The sequence below is a fragment of the Alligator sinensis genome, unplaced genomic scaffold, assembly GCF_000455745.1.
Source record: "Alligator sinensis unplaced genomic scaffold, ASM45574v1 scaffold227_1, whole genome shotgun sequence".
Taxonomy (NCBI): Eukaryota; Metazoa; Chordata; order Crocodylia; family Alligatoridae; genus Alligator; species Alligator sinensis.
Genome location: NW_005841966.1, coordinates 2,691,559 through 2,709,338, shown reverse-complemented (window position 1 = coordinate 2,709,338; position 17,780 = coordinate 2,691,559). Strand labels below are relative to the sequence as shown.

Sequence of the window (17,780 nt, the reverse complement as noted above, 5' to 3'; positions counted from 1 at the left end):
TCCATACCTGCGGATACACCAGCTGTCTCTACCTGAAACAGCAGTTTCATTGAATGGCCAGCCAGACAGCTGTTGCCTCATAACAAATGGACATGATCAGCTGTGCTAAGATATATGTGCTGGAAAAATGGACACAATGGGGTACTCTGTGGCACTCTGGCAGACAAAGCACTTGCTTAAGTCTCACCAAAGGAAAGCCTTAATATCCAAATCAAATATATTTACAATGGGAACACTGTTTAAAGATAGTCTTCCATCCCTGATTGAAGTCAAGTCCCCTTAAGCATGCTGGAAAAATGTGCACGAGCCCAGCCACATTAAATGGCCCATGACAGCTTGGAAGTTTTACATGTCTGAGAGCCTTAACTTGCTCTGTGTGTGTGTGTGTGTGTATGCGCGCGCGTGCGTGCGTGTGTGCGCACATGTGTGCGTGTGCACCTGATTCATTATCATAATCTTTGAAATGGTCTTAAGCATACATACAGAATGTGGCATTAAAGACAATTAAAGGACATAGCTTGTCAAATGAAACTCTCTTTTTATGAATACAAGCAAATTGCACAGCATATTAATGATCAAGGAAAGTTTTGTCTACAAAGATCCAGAGTGACAGTTTACACTTTAGTGCTGTAGATTTATTCTACACATTACTTTGCCATAAACATTTTTATTTGGAAATTATCATAATGATATGGATCCAGTTTGTCTAAAAGAGCAGTAACACAGGAGAAAATCCAACCCTATATCTTTTCACTAAATTAAGTCTGAGAAGTTTGGAAGGGTTTAACGTACACAGAGACAAATCAAACCATACCAATTAGGCTAAATAGTGTTTGCAAGAAACATTAATCAGTCTGTCCATTAAAGTATTAGAATACCTGAGTTTACAGGGATAGAAACTAAAATATTTTCAAATGCAATGCATGTTAACCCAGGACACCCATGAAGCAGTAAGAGAGGCAGAGATGCATTACCTGACAGAGATGATACCTATTTCTAATTTATTTTCTTTATAAATCCAGTGAAATTTTGGGTATTACTTTTGTAGTATAAATCTCTATAATTCCCCTACCAACTGCAGAAGGCATTCAGCAATATGGAAATATTTTTAAACCCACTCAACAGAAGACCTTCGGGAATGAAGAACTAAGAAAAAAATACTGTTACATTAAAACATTTAAAATTGTAGTTCTGTCAATCTAGAAAATAAATTCCTTCTCTTTTTATGAGAGAGGGGGTGAAAGAAAGAGTGAGCACAGTGGATGAGGCAGACAGAGACATTGACATTCCATACCCCCTAGTGAGTGTTAGCAAGACATACTTGCACATATATTGATTGACACCAAAATTAGTGTTCGGTAATTTGTAATTAGATGTAGGAAGCTGGAGCACTTTTGAAGCTTTTTGATGGGTTCTCATGCAGTTAGCTTAATTGGCAATAAGATTTATGTATTAAGATAGGGAGGTAGATGTTAAGAGATGCTGCAATTTCATCTGCTTTATTCATGTCCTTTTCGGTTTCATTTTATTAAACTAGATATATGTTTTCTATATAGGTTATCTGATAATATATATTAAGTATATTTAACTCTGCAGCATTTTAGCATTCACATAATTTCTGGTATACTTTCTGAAATGCATTTATTTACAAGATGTTCCTATAGCAAGCAGTATGCACACTTCCATTTAATGTTGACACTAGATGGGATGTTGACATTATAAAATTCCATTTTAATGTTGACATTAAACAGTCTTAGACCATAAACATGAGCCCATCATTTAATCTATTCTCATTCCATACATTCATTGAAGAGAAAGCATTGAAAAAACAAATACACCCTGAACATGAACCAAGTGGGGGCTCTGTTACACTTAGGATCATAAATAATTTCCTGAATGCACCCTCCCTGCTGAGAATTATTTAGGGGCTTCAGGCCAAGCGCCCAGATGATTTCAATTGTCAGGATTAAACAATGATGAGAGCACAAACAAAATGCTTAACAGGTCAGAAATAACTGCATCTTGAATTGTGCTGGTAAACAGTGCACTCTGGGAAGTGCTGAAGCAAAAGTGCAATGTGCAAAAAAAAAAAAAAAAGCTGCCTATTCACCAAGTACAACTAGGTGAATGGGTAACTACATTCTACACATTTGTATATGTCCAAAATGATCAACAGATGCTACCCAAACAGAGGGTTTGCAGCAATCTAGCCTCAGTGACATAGGTCAGGTCTATATACAAAAGAAAAGGAAGAAACTAGCTTCCCCAAAACAGGTGAAAAAGTAATTCCTGAGGTAAGGTTACATTGTCAAATAGGGCTGTGCGAAGCTTTGGTTCCTGATTTGATTTGGTGGAGATTCAGCCCAATTTGGTGGCCAAATCTCCGAATCCGAATAGAATAAGGAGAAACTTTAATCTCTCCGAGTTGAATTGGAACTCTCTAAATCGATTCAGAGAGATTTGGAAAGATTTGATGATTCGGACATAGAGACAGCTTTAAATGTTTTTTCTACATACCTCAAGGTAGCAGGTGGCTCATGAATGCTGCGATGCTGGGGCACATGGAGAATCCCACAGGAGCGCGGGGGTGGAGAGGAGGTCCTCCACATGCTCAGCAGCAGACCTGGAAGTGGACCAATTGCTGAGCAGGGGAGTGTGGGATAGTGGGCCCCCTACACGCTCCCCAGTGGACCCAGAAGTGGACCAGAAGTGCTTCCAGTCCACTTCTGGGTTCGCCACTGAGCACATGGGGAGGGCCCCCACGTTCCTGTGGGATGCTCCATCTGTCCCAGCATCACAGGGTTCACAAGGCACAGTCATACCGTATGCAGAAAAAACACTCCAAGCTGTGCATGTGGCCGAATTGCTGATTCTCTGAATCAGAATTCAATCTTCAGATTCAGATTCAGCCAAACTGAATAGGGGACAGTGATCTGAATCAACGAATTGCATCACTGTCCCTGATTTGGGCTGAATCCAAATCTGAATCTAATACAGCCTGTTTCACTCATCCCTACTGTCAAAGGGCTGACCCCTAGGTGCCTCATTCACTGATTGCTTCAGTGAAGCAAGGAATGCCTGTTCCATGTAGATACAATGTAGCTTCTTTTAGTATGGCACTGGGCACATGCCAATAAGCATGACACAGAGTTTATTAGAGTGTACACAGCACCATGGTAAGGTCAGCTACATTACATCCCTCTGAGATGTAGCACATGGGGAGTGGGGGTACCATGATCACTACAGAGCTTCTTAACAAGGTCCTTTGGTTGTACGGGCATATTCTAGGTGATTCAAAACATGTCAGCTCCAGAAGCGAACAAGAATCTAACAAGACTCAACTGTGTCCCTGAATAGTAAAGGTATACAGCTCTTTTAATATAAGGGATAGATAACACTTCCACCAGTGTTTCTGATTACTTCCCATGTGCTATCAACATTATTTCTCTCTGATCTGAGTTCTCTCAGACAGCTAGCTCTCATTCAAGTCTCGCCCTTGCCTACATATAGGAAAACTGACAAATGACACTTTCTCTAAGAAAACAAAGATGAAGAGCTGCATGCCATTTGCAGAGTGTTGACACTGAAGTCTAAATACTTGCTAATCAAGAGAAAAAACATAATAGATTTCTCCATGAAAGAACTCTTGGAGCAAATTACAGCCACCCCATACAGCTTTCTGGGCCCTCTCAGAGAGAAAATTAAAAGATCATTTAACCATCTCACTGTGGTATTTAGGCACATCAATATTACCTCGTGGTGGAGAGCATTCAAGGAAGGTCATATGTGTAAAAGAATCAGCATGGGCATTTGATCATCACACATCACTCGAAGCTGACCAATGACTATTAAGATTCATGACACTTCCATCCATTACCCAACCCTAATTTCAGATTGACTGGGTTCACAAGCTACTCATCCATAAAATGATGATGTAAGTACACTATCATGAATTACAGGGACAAATACATTAACTTGTGCATTTTACTGCGGTATCACATATTATCAGTGAATATATTAATAGTTTAATAAAATAGCAAGACTGTTTATCCATATTGCAATTTAAAATGAAATGTTTAATAAAGGATATCATTTTGCCCATGAACAGTCATTTCTGATTGTTTTTTCTTATGTCCTTCAAGAACACAGAGTTGATATATGAAAGCCACAAGTTTTAGAAATAAAATATCATTAGGGATAGGGAGAATATTAAAACAAAGGTGTAACCCAACTAACAGTTGCATGTTGAGCACTACAGAAGCTCTATCAGAATCTTGGGGTCCTCAGACACTGAAACCTGTTGGAAAAGTACCTCCTCTTATTGTCTATAGATTACTGATTAACTGCTTCCCATTATGAAGATCCTGTGGCTATAACCAAATCAAATATCACCGATAACAATGAGGAGTCAGAAAGCTCCCTGATGTGTCTATGTAAAAGTAAGTTTATTCCTGCTTGGTTGGCATTTTAGTAGTACTGTTCTCATGTTATTATAGCCATGATAATCTATGGACTACACAAGGAACCAGGGTTGTTTCATAATATTTTAGGGCACCAACTACTATATTTTCTTGCATACAACACATAACTTTTTCCCAAAAACCAGCTGGTGGAAATTGAAGTGCGTGTCATATGCAGGAAATACGGTAACCAATCACTTACCAGCAGAAACTAAAAGAAAAACCTGCAGTGATCCACAGGGAGTTAAAAGAATGAACAGACTTGGCTCTCTAGCTGCTGCTATTCAGTTACTACAAGGAAAGATCTTTTTTTCTTCATTCTGCCTTTCAAAAATAAAATACATACTATATTCCAGGGCACAATGCATGAGAGAAAATAGGGTATGCTGTAGTTGGGAGAGATGTTAAACTAGCTTTTCAGCACAAAATGCCTTTCCTCAGATCTGAAAAGGAAACAGGTACAGCTTGCAGTAGAACAATTACTTTTAACTACATTATGCACACTAATATTCAAGAAGGGGTGACCTAAGAAAAGGCATTTTGTGTCCAAAAGGTTATTTAAACCAATCTGAACTATCCGAACTATATAGTTGCTCCAATAAAATATATTACTGAACAAATTCTACTTCTGGACATTTTACTCTCAGAGTGGGAAGACTGCTAGACATGACTGGCTCCTCAACAGTGGCAAGGAGGCATCCTCAGGGGCCTCTCTACCATTACTCAAATATATTTGGTGGTCTTAATCTTTTCCTGACACTAAGAAAAAAAATAAGTGTGTCTTGTAATATGAATTTATGCTTTCCCTCTCTCATTATGTACGCTTACAGACACAAATGCTCCGACACCCACAAAGTTGCTAAGCTGCATCCAGTTTGTCACACAGAAGGGAAAGTGTTCAAAAAAAGATCAGCCATATGCTACTGTTTACATTTGAACATTTGTGATTTGATTTGACCACAAGCTGTCTTCCAGAGGTATAAGTGAAAGAACAGCTGTGTTGAACATGAATCAGAAAAAATCATTGAAGTATCAGAAATGCTATAAAATGCAGTTCATTCCTGTCAAACTAAATTTCTACATCAGTCTGCACTTAAATTTGTAGAATCTGGTAAATCATAATTCATACATTAAGCAGTGTTTGGCCATAAAGAATAGATTTGATAGCCAGACAATGGGTGGGATCATGATTCTGCTTACTCCTAAGTTCTCTTCCCAACCCATAATACACTGAATGTTATGTATTGTACAAAAAAATGTTTTTTTCAAATCATTCAAGTGAATGGGATAAACAAAGTTACAAACACATCAGTGTATAAGCGTGTGAATGAAACTGGAAAGGAATGCAACCCACTTTCACTTGGCTTGGCCACAGAAGTTATGCTGAACACTTTGAGCCACCTAAGAATTTGTTTTTCACAGTACCCTCTTACAGGGTCATACTGACAGAGAGATTCAGACAGAAATATTTTCATTAACGACTCCATGCAGTTTAATGTCTTTTCTAAGTTCTGAGTAAAAGGATAAAAACATTTTAAAAGATGCATTTTGGATATGAGATAGCACTGGTCTAAATCATTTCAGCAACCTGTAATAGCAAAGCCTTTAGAATATGTTCACAAAACTTATCTGACGTACTGGGCGTGTCTACACAAGATGCTAAAGGTGCAGTCGGCTAATTCTGCTGCTCATTAGCACATCAAGGCAAAAGCTGTGCTAATGTGCAAAAAAAATGTACAGTAGAATTAGTCTACTGCACATTAGCATCACAAAAAGCTGTGCACTGGCACTACTGTGCAGCAGCACCAGTTACTGTGCATTCAGTTTGTACCTGTTATTATAGGTACTAAACTGAATGCGCAGTAACCATGGTGCATTAATGAACATGTAAACACACCTACTGTGTATTATTAATGGAATTCTGTGTAAATGCAGGCAAAATAACTGGAGTCTTTCCTACAAAAGAATGTTTTCTAGAAGATGATAAGCCTTATAATAAGAATTGGTTTATAAATATTATGCTATCTTGCTTTAACTGTTATCCCTTGCTCACCATCTACAAAGATTATTTTAGAGCTTCTGATAGATCAGTTTTTATAGCAGCATGTTAAGGATTTACAGGATGTGTAGATACAAAAAAGTTTCTGGCTCATGATTATCTGAAAACAGTTGTGATGATGAGCCAGGGAATTTATATTATTTAACTTCTCTGACATCAATAATACAAAGATACAAGGAAATGTAACCCAACCATATCCCATATACAAATAACTTTATTCAGCTTCTTGGCATCAGAGTTCTCCTTCTTTTTAGTAAGCTAGTTTGACCAATTACCCCTTCTGAAATGCATAACCCTAATAGGGTGGATTCCAGAAATTTTCATTAAAATAAAGAACATGTTCCAGCCACACAGGACCAGACCTGACTCTCATCTCACAATGGCCTTACAAAAAGGCATTCTGTTGACTTCAATGCAGTTATTCTTGATTTGCAATACACTAGCATAAAGTAGAGGAAGAGCCAGTCTGTTGAACTGATATGGTGAAAAATATAAAGATTATTTTTATATGAGGTAAATATACAGAAAGGCCAGGTCTGGGTCAAGGTTTGTCTCCTTGGATAATATTAAGATGAATATCAAGATTTATCAGTTTCTATTTAAAGACATCTAATAAAGTTGCAAGCACAAAAAAATTGCAGCTCTTCCCCTGCTTGATATTATGTTCTTGTTGTACTTCCAAAAATAATATGCATGTTTGTGCGCATGCATGACATTTGCATGGAAGAACTGGATACCTAGGAATTTATTTGCTTTTAAATTACATTCTTGATGAAATGGGCCATTTAGAGAAAACCTGCTAAAATCTGTAAAAACATACCTTTGGGTATTGGGCAAGTGACACGGACACTTTTTGTCACACTTGAGACCATAGACCCCATCAGTGCAAAGCCTTGTTTCACAGTGTTCTCCTGTATATCCTTGTTCACACAAACAGGCGCCACTAATGTGATAGCACTTCCCTCCATTCATGCACTGGCAGGTCTCTGCACATTGCAGTCCATAAGTCCCCACTGGGCATTCATCCTGGCATCTGTGGGGAAAGTCAGAAAGACTTAGGTTTACTTCCCTTCAAATTAAAGGTTTTTGGACAATCACTGTAAAAATGTACCTTGGCTTATAAAGGGTTTTCTCTTGGTAACATTCTTTAAAGCTTTGTGATGGAGTTGGTGACCATACTGTAAATAAAGTTAACTCCTCTTTACAGTTGCCAAGCATTAACCATTAGGACTGAAATGCCGGATCCAGTTGTGAAGGCACATGAGGTTTATGGTGCTGCAAAACACTTACCCAGAACGTTAACACGTGCCGTGCCCTATGCTGCAAATTTGCATCATGGGGGCAAAATATGCTACTGGGAAATCCAGTAAATCCACAAAAAAAAAAAAAAGGCACACCACAGGAGCATGCACTGGCAAGCAGGCTGCTGGCCCCAGTGTCTCCCCTACTTCAGTTCTGCCCCTGCTTCTCCAGCATGCCAGGAGCTGCGAGGAGTAGGGAAACTGTTTCCCTGAAGCAAGGCATTCTGTCCCACACCAAAGCCCACATGCAGGGGTGTGTGCAGTGGCAAAAAGTAGTGGCACAAATTTGTGCCGCTACTTTTTTTGGCTTCTGCAAGCGCATACCCCTGCATGTGGGGATGCAGCCAAACTTTCCATTAGGACTGACACCATTTAATTCAGTTCTGAGCACAAGACCAGGAGAAAATAGGCAGTTTTGTCAATATTAAAAATGCCACATTCACCCCAGGCTCACACAACTACTAATGGCTGGTTGACAAGGTGACAACAGCCTCCAGACATTACCAGTTACTCTACCAATGCAAATGATGGCCTGTGCTGCAGGGTAAAGGTCCTGGCTTCCTACTCTGCTGCTAATTCATATGAGCAGTAAACAGATGCATCAAGAGATTTCAGATTTCAATTTGCTTTTTAAAAATCCAAGAAATTAAATGCAAAAAAAGAAAATCAAGTGAGATTCATCATCTGCCCCAAAAAAGAGGAGATATGGTAGCCTAATGGTGCATTTGCACTGTGTTATCCTGAACTGATCTGGGAGCTGAAGAGACCCCCAGCAGAATCTAGTCAACCCTGTGGACACTTCAGCAAGATCCCTGTACTGCCCACTATTTCTACTCACACTTGCCATCTGCTCCAAGGGACATGAAGACATCGTGGGGAGGTATCCTTACAACTGCCTCAAAGCACATGATCCTCCCCCAGTTTATCTTCTTCAGAAATCAGAGCTTGTAAAACTTCTTTATGCAGCTCTGGCTCTTCACCCAGTTTCAAACGTTTAAATGTAGGAAATTTGGCCTCATCCTCCACATGCAACAGGATACTAACTTTAATAAACAGTCACAAACTATTTGTTTTTTTTCCTGCCTCATTCAGTGCACAAGACAGACAATAAATGAGACAATGAATTTCAGAAGAAGAAAGGCTGCTATTTTGCATTTAATGCATTGAACTAGTACTCTGAAAAGATGGTTTCCCACCCTTGCTTCCCCTATGTGATAATGGGCAAGACTATTATAAGGTGTAAAGTTTCCAAATTCATTTTGGAGAACCATTTCATAGTTTGAATTGCTGCTTTCTCTTGAACAATCAACATGTTTACCATCCTTAGCAGTGAATAAATTAGAAAGAGCTGCATAGAAGAAATATATTATGTAGTTTATGATTCAATATTACCAAAATAGGGGCAGTGGCTCTGTCTTTAGAAGTAGGTTTAACATCCTACCTCTAAATAAACCTTATGGACCCTGTTTTTCCTGAAAATGGTGGGCTGTAATCCATTAAAATAATTTCTCCTTGCATCCCAGGTGTGGAAACTGTTGTCAGTCAATAACAGAAAATGCAAATGCTGCTTGTTTTACTCAAATTAAACATTTTGATGAAGGGGACAATCACCTTCTCTGGCAGGAAAGAGACTGCCAAATAGCATATAACAACAACAAATAATGTCATTTTTGTTTTTCTCCATCTTTTTCTGGATTATTTAATTTAATCAAAATTATGATTAAAATAATGACACGCGACACATTTCTACTGAAGGTTAATCAGGTAGAAAGCTATGAAGTGGATGAAGACTGAGAAGAAATAGGGAAAAAAAATTTTCCCAAGAAGGAATCTGCAGATCTCAACTAAGATCTCAGGTTGAGCATCTTTCAGAATAAGCTACACAAGACCATGGTATAAAACTGGGGAGGTGAAGAAAGGGAGAGAGGAATTCTTCTACGCTGGGGCTTAAATGAGATAATGTAAATATTGGAAGTTAGCAGGCATTCTGCACACTGCCCTGTCACTGATGCCAGCAGGACTTGGGTCAGTATTAAGTTTTAAAAAAATGCCAGCCAAGCAAAGGAAATGAATCAAGATTTCACTGTACTAGAAAGAGATACTAAAAACAGATAGTAGAGAAAAAAAAACAAGTTCTATAAACCTGGGTAAAAGGTTGTTTAATAATACAGAGACAGAGGATAAATAGAAAGAGATTGGTGGAGGTTGTAGTTCTATTTTAATCAGTAACAGTTAAGCTGCCAAAACCCATCTGTATGGAACCGTCTTGCTACTCTACTGTAGAATTTGTCACTCAAACACCTGTTAACTTTTTTAACATGACTTTTCTTTGGATAGGTTTCATGTGTTCTCTTTATTCTGAGGACTGTGAGGGGAACTGGATTAAGTTTGTTGACTTGAAATAGTCCAATATGAAAATGTGAGGATAGAAAAAGAGTTAGTCACACTTCAGCAGTCTTCACTCTGGCCTTCTCTTATTTTCATAGAATCATAGAAAATTAGGGTTGGAAGCAACCTCAGGAGGTCATCTAGTCCAGTGCCCTACTCAAAGCACAACCATCTCCATCTAGATCATTCCAGCCAAGGCTTTGTCTAGCTAAATTTTAAAAATCTCCAAGGATACAGAGTCCACAACCTGTCTGGATAACCTGTTCCAATGTTTTACCACCCTCTTAGTGATTTTTTTTTCCTAATATCCAATCTAAACTTCCCTTGCAGCTACTTGAAACCATTTCTCCTTGTTCTGAGACCATTGCTCCTTGTTCTGCCATCTGCCACCACTGAGAACAGTTGAGCTCCATCCTCTTTGGAACCACCCTTCAGGTAGTTGAAGACTGCCATTAAATGTCATCTCAGTTGTCTCTTCTCCAGATTAAATGGGCATTTATACACATGAAAAGTGGCTGTTCCAATGCACTGTAATTATAGCATGTTGGAGCAGACTCGATTAATTAAGCCTGCTGGAGCGTGGTAATTACTGCACTCCAGCAGACTCCAACATCACATGTATCATCGTCCCCATGCTGAAAAATGGTGATGGGGGCCCTTTAACTTTGTTCATTCAACAAGCTTTAGTTAAAGTGCCCTCAGTGCCGTTTTTCAGTGGGGGACACTGATACATGTGACATTCTGGGCGCTTTAATTAGAGTGGCTCCACCCGCACTCCCTCTGGAGCATGTCTATAAACACCCAATAAGTCCAATTTTCTCCCACTGCTTGTTTCATTTGCGGTTGCATTTCCTTGAATATGAAGAAAATTTCTCTCTAAAAACAAGAGTTGGATTGCTAACATAGCCCTAAAAAATTCTGTGGTTGATGAGTTCATGAAATGTCACTGGATTATTCCCAAAATGAACACAAAAGTCTGAACCTGCTGGCTGATTTGAGCTGCAAACAAAAGCTAGAAGCACTAAATATGTTCCGCAGGAAAAGTTCCTAAGAAATGAATAAGGCTTAAAATAAAAGTTGTTATTTTTCTTCTGATACCTGACACAAGAATAAAGCAAAAAGTCTATGACCAATACTTTTTGTTGTTTGTAACATAAGCCATTTGTAAAGTGATAATTGATGGTTAGGAAGACAAATCTGGGTTAAGACCAGCTGCTACAGATGTTTTCCACACATCATGAACTCAGTGCCAAAATATATAATACAATATATATGGAAACCACTGACAGTTCCCTGTAATTTGGTAACATTAACTTTTCTAGGTTTCTGATACACTCCATCCACATTGAGCCCACTTTAAAACCAAGGGAAATTGCTCATCACCAGTAATTCAATTTGTCAGAGTCTTGCTTCTCCTCCCTTCCTGTGAATTATTCCAACTTTCACCATCATGCTAAGAAGCAAGAAAAGGAGTAAAAATACGATTCCTGAGGTCTTCATTTAGTTTAAAACACCATTCCTCTGAGAAGTTGCCACCAATGGAAAATTAAGGAAGTAGGAGTCCATATTTGAACTGCATAACAGGGGAAGGCTAGGGCTAACTGCAGAAACTGGCTGTGTAGAATCAAATCAGTGGGAGTAGGTATATTGGCAGTTTGAGGGGCAGAGCCACCACTGTGCTGCAGAATGGGACATGCAGAGCAGACATAGGGTCCCAGCAGATTCATCCCAACTTTGTACTTGTCATTGTGTGCCCAAGCAACCGGTGCTGGATCCCCTAGAGCATATTTTCCATGATTCTTATTGGCAAACTTTTTTTTTCTTCAGGCTTTTTTCTTATCTAGGAATTTCCTGTATTTGTCTCTTTTTCTCTTGGAGTTTGCCCTACTGTTCTTTTCTAATTCCATCAAGGAGGTGTTTGAGGGAAAATGGATGCATCCAAAGAGCTGTGAGATAAGCTTCACCTTGTTTAGATAAATACTGACAGATTGGAGTAGGCTAGAGTCTGCCTATATTTGTTTTAAGACTTCCATTATGCTTTGTTTCCTTGCTTCCTAGTATATAGCACCATGATGTGTACTGCCTGGAATCTTCTACACGATGGGAGAACAGGTAGGTGAATAAAATCTTATGCTTCAGTAATTCAGGCAACACTCAGTGTGATTTCAATCCAATGAGTAAGCTACACTCTTCCTACTATATATTGTAGTGCTAAGTTAGAAACTGACAAGCTGAAAAGCCCTGTTTTTTTGTTTTGTTTTGTTTTGTTTTGTTTTGTTTTGTTTTGTTTCTACAGAACTGGTTGGATAAGTCTCACTACAACAAACAAAAAAGCGACAGCCAGCATAATACTACATTTCCTTTTCAGGATGTACACCTAAAACTAATGTCAGGTCTTCTAAAAGAAGATTCATTACATTACATTAAGTTACATTACATTACATTACTATGAATTCTAAAGTTCGCCTGTTTTTCCCACTGACACTAAAGAGAAGAATTCAAGAGTTCAGAGGGGAGAGCATCTGACTGAGGCCCTTCGGTAGTGAACTGAGAACCTTAAGGCTAGCAGCTCAAGTCTGGGTATGCACAAGTGATTTTAAGTCTCAGTTTGGGGCTGAGCCCAATGAGGTCCCTAACATCCATGAATCTATAAATAGAGCATTGACCTATATGCCAACGATTCTCAACCAGGGTGCTGCAGCACCCTAGGATGCTGCCAGATCTTTTGAAGGGTGCCATAATGTGTGAGGAGATAAGCAGGCTCAGGTTTGTCCCTACCTAGCCAATCCCTCAGCCCCAACGCCTGGCCCCTCTTCAAGGAGGTAAGCAGTGCAAAATATACATGAGTTTTTTGAAACTGGGTGCCACTCAATTCACAAACGTTATGAAGGGGTACCTCAAATCTAATGAGAGATACCCAAAGTCCAAAAAAGTTGAGAACCACTGCTGTATGCAAATACACAGAAGGCAAGGTAGAGTTGCACCTGATAGATTAACTAAATTTAGTTGAATTAGTCTATAAATTGCAACTCTACCCTGCCTTCTGTCTGACTTTGCACTAACAACACTAACTGCCTCTATCCTCAAATAAGTCGCCTTGGGTCATTTACTAAGCATGGGGGTCACTTAGCACATATACCTCCAAAACCTATTGAGGGGTTGACACTGCAATGCAGTCTCTCCTTGGCCCAGGGAATTATTTCAGCCAAGGGGCTGGAATACCAAGAGCAGCTCCTCTAGCACTGCAAATGGAAGTTTCCAGTCAATACTGTTATGCAGTTGTAGACTCCTCCTCTAGCTAACACAGAAAAGTCCCCTTTTTACTCAAAAGAACAAACAGACAGACCCTGTGCGTGCCCCTGCTTGTTCTCTTCTTCAAACAAAATGTCTCCCAGCACTGTCCCAAGGATAATTTGAACTTGCAGGTTTGTGCCTTAAAGATAGCACTGAGCTTTTATGAAGTAACTGGAACTACTACAATCCTTTCCAGTTCCAGTTTTGTAAGATCAGTTTTGCAAATACATCCACATATCATTAAGATAAACCTGACATTCTAGTTCAGGAAAAATAATTAGACAGCTCTTTAATTAATTGTTGCATTAAAAGTATCCTTAAACGGGCTTCACAATTGAAATTAAAATTAGATTAATCCTGGCAAGGAGCCTACAAAAGGGACCAAAAGGGTATGTGCTACAATGTGGGAACCTTGTGGACACACAACTTCTCTTTTAGCGCTTCAGTCGCATATTGTTTACTTTTCATACTACAGTAGCACCTGGAGTCCCAAACTGAAACCAGGACCCCATCATGCTTGGTGCTGCAAGTCTGAAAGAAGTTACAAGCTGACACAAAAAATAACACTGCACCTGGCTAGTCTTGTTTAAATTACTCTTGTTTAGCCAGTAACAACTTTTTTGACAATTGTATCCCCAGAAAAAAAACTTTTTGGATCCAAGATATTTTGTCAAAATGGGTTTGATGAACTTTTTAGTACATCAAAGCTGGCTTGGAATCCTGGCAGGCTGCTGCAGACCTAACCCCACCAAACAGCCCAGCTCAGTGATGGGGATCCCATTTGTAATCCAAGTCACCACAAGGCTCCAAGTCACCAGCCAACCCATGAAGTCCAAGCTCCTTGCTGTAAAGTCAGGAATCAAATCCTCATTGTAATGTAGTTTGGCTCCTGGCTCCATACCAGAGAGCCCAGAACTCTTATCTGAGTCAAAGGTTTCAGGACTGCAAGGCTACATCTCTGCTGAGGACCTGGAAGCCAAGGAGTTCTGCAAGACCTGCTCTAGCTAGGGCTCTCTGAATCTAGGTTCCCAGGTCTACAGAAGCTTGCAAGTTCTGAGAAACTCAGAAAGAGCTCTTAGACTTCCAGGCTCCATGGCCCTGAACTGTTTACTTTCACCCCCCAAAAATATCAGCTTCACTGAGCAGCTGCCAGAGTCTGTGATTCTGGGAAGGTAGCCATGCCAAGGCTTCTAGATTTACTGCCACAGAGACAGTGGTCTGAAAGCTCTGGGATCTCTAGCTCTAACTAGGGCCTTGGGCCCAGCTCCCCACTTTGTAGTATGGAGCCTAGAAGCCAGTGGAACACCACAAACCACCTGTGATGTCTGGCTCCTTGGGCTGCCTGACTCAGCTGCTAAAACTGACCAAAATCCCAATTTCAGTCAGCATCTGGGAAGAATATTTCCTTTTGGACACACCAAAGTGAACACAGTTTTGGAAACATATAATAGCATTTCCGAAAGAATTCCTGCCCCCCCACAATTTCTGGTTTGCAGAATTTTTTTTTTTTTTTTACAAAAAAAGAAAGCTGGTGTCATCCTAATTCTAATTCAGCCTAAAATGAAATGCCAACATTCTTTGTAAACTAGATATCCTGTGAGTCACCAACTCTACTCTTTTACATCCTTCTTTATCAAAGAAAGCTTGAAGACAGCATTTTTTTCTGTTATGTAGCATCAACCAGATAAAGACCCAAAACAAAAAGTAGTGATCAAGGAATTCCTTCTCTAATGCATCCATCCCTAATGTAGCTTTAAGGAAAGATTACCAGGTGTTTACCACAAGTAAAATCTATTAACCATATACAAATGTATACAAAGTATTATCTTCATGATGCTACAAATACAGTTTCCTGTTTCATAAATCTAACACCCACACCCATTTTCCTAATGTAGAATTTTTAACAGAAATTTCATTTGGTATCTTTAAAAGAAAAGATATGATCTCACAATGATGTTTGTGGTTTTTGCTTCTCTAAGTTTTATGACTGAACTGTTAAAAATCAGAATGCCAGTGACACCATAACCTTATTAAAAGCCCTAAAGGCTGCAGTATTAAATACATCTTAAAAGATTTTATTAAGCACTTCACAGCAGGCTGACCTCCCTACTAAACAGGTCACTATTCATGCCTCAAAGACAAAAGTGCCCAGCATTTCACAGCTTTACAGATCAGAGAAGATCACAGAGGGTGCATGCTCTACAGGCCTTTAACAAATTATGAAAACTTTGAGTTTGACTAGCACTCCAGAAGCACCAGGAAGTAGTCTCAGGAAGAAGGAGATCACAGGGATTATAATAATGCCTTGCCAATTAGCAAAGAGGAAAAGGATGGAAAGCTCTTTGCACCTCAGGCTCACAGCATAGCCTATAAGAGAGAGATGCAGCGTAGCCTATTAGATTTGTAAGGTATTTAACTAAGGGTGTGTGAAACTACTTCTGGGTCCACTGCTGAGAGCAGAGGCTCTCCCCCCCCGCCCGCCCCCCACCCGGCTCAGCAATTGGCCGCAGGGAGACCCCGGGTGCCCCCCCAGACCCAGGAGGCACCAATCGCCAAGCCAGGGGACCAGGGAGGGGGTCCCCGGCACGCTTCCCAGAGGACCTGGAAGTGGACCGGAAGTGCTTTTGGTCCACTTCCGGGTCCACTGACAAGCACGCTAGGGACCCCCCCCCCCCCCATGGGACACTCCATCTGCCCCATCATCTCAGCATTTATGAGCCTCCTGGTACCTTGAGGTATGTTGAAAAAACATTTAAAGCTGTGCCTATGTCCGAATCGCTGAATCTTTCCGAATCGATTCAGAGGGTTCTAAATCAATTTGGAGAGATTAAAGGGTCCTCTGATTTGATTCGGATTTGGACAGTTGGCTGCTGAATCAGGCCGCATCTCTTGCCAAATTGAATCAGTGACCAAACTTCGCATAGCCCTAGTATTTAGTATTACTGCAAGATTTTTACCCCAAATAAGAAGCCTCAATTATCTTTAGAAACAAACATATACAAAGATTCTCATAGATGTTGTCCTTTAAGTCATGAAACTGCTCTGTGCTTTAATTCTGATTTGCTCATGTCTGTTTAAATGCATGTGCCAGTCTCCAATGTTTCCTCATAGAAACATTTAATTTTGGCAGCACTAAAGGCCCTGGAAAGGCTGTTTTTCTTCTCTGGAGTTGCTTATGCTTTTTTATGGTCTGTATAGCTATCCCCATATCCTCAGACTGCCTGTGTGGGAACTGCATGTGGCAATGATACCTACTGTTGTTGGCAAAGATTCTCTGGCCTGACCCCAGTGATTAAGTTACTGCTGATTTCAGCAAACAGACTTGTGTGTTGTTTGAAATGTATGCAGGAAGGGGCTTGTGCCATTGCTTCCCACCTCTTTATAAATGCTAAACGTGATGATGTTTGCTGTCACAGTAAAATATTTTTTTACAGACATTCTACCAACAGTGCTGGAACATGAAAATATTTAATTTCTTTCATTTGAATAAAAATTCTCTAAAAAAGGCCTCAACCAATAGGAGCTGACTTTCGTTTTTGCTGGTGGGTGTTTTTGGTTTTTTTGTTGTTTTTTTTTTGGGGGGGGGGGGGCGGGGGCGTGCACTCGGCCGCCTGCACATGCCCAGAAGAGGCAGTGCATTAATTGATACCAGCTTGCCCAACATCTGTACAGATCGGACACTTTAGTGGGGTTTTGGAACTTTTACCTAATAGCTCAGGGGTGGGCAAAATATGTGGGCTGCATCCGGCCCATTCGATCTGGCCTGCAGGGCCCCTAAAAAATTTAGAAAATGTATATTTATCTGCTCCTGGCTACCTGTCAAAGATGACAGGAGCCAGGGGCAGTAGGACCATGGGGGAGCCGGCAGGGACCAGCAACAAGGCCTGCCCCACCCCATCCCACCTCCAGTCCCCTCCCACTCCTGGCCCCCACACTGGAAGTCTCTGCCTGCTGCATCTTTTGGACTGCTCCAGCACCACGTGGCCGCATCACTGAACCACGAGAGCACAGGGCGCGCACCAGTACCCCAAGGCCAGGAACAGGAGGGTGAATGTGCACTGAGGAAGGGGGAAAGAGAGAGAGACAGAAAGCAATGAGGCAGGAAGAGACTGTGTGTGTGTGTTTGTCAGGCGCGGCTGGTGAACTAAGACTGGTGGGGCAGATGGAGTGCCCCATGGGAGCAGGGGTGGGATTGAGGTGTGTTGCAGCCAGCCAGAAGAAGAGGGTTTGCAGCCTCCCCACTACCAGCCAGAGTGCTCGGCCAGCTGCAAATCCCCG

At 40.6% G+C, this 17,780-nt stretch overlaps 1 protein-coding gene across 1 annotated transcript in view; it reads right to left on the bottom strand.

The window, feature by feature from the left end:
- The window catches only part of MEGF10 (multiple EGF like domains 10), a 169,914-nt gene that overhangs the window by 53,973 nt on the left and 98,161 nt on the right, over nt 1-17,780 (bottom strand). Inside the window, exon 10 of the mRNA XM_006020726.3 lies at nt 7,340-7,552. Within this exon, the coding sequence (XP_006020788.1) occupies nt 7,340-7,552 (213 nt within the window). The remainder of the gene's footprint in view (nt 1-7,339; nt 7,553-17,780) is intronic.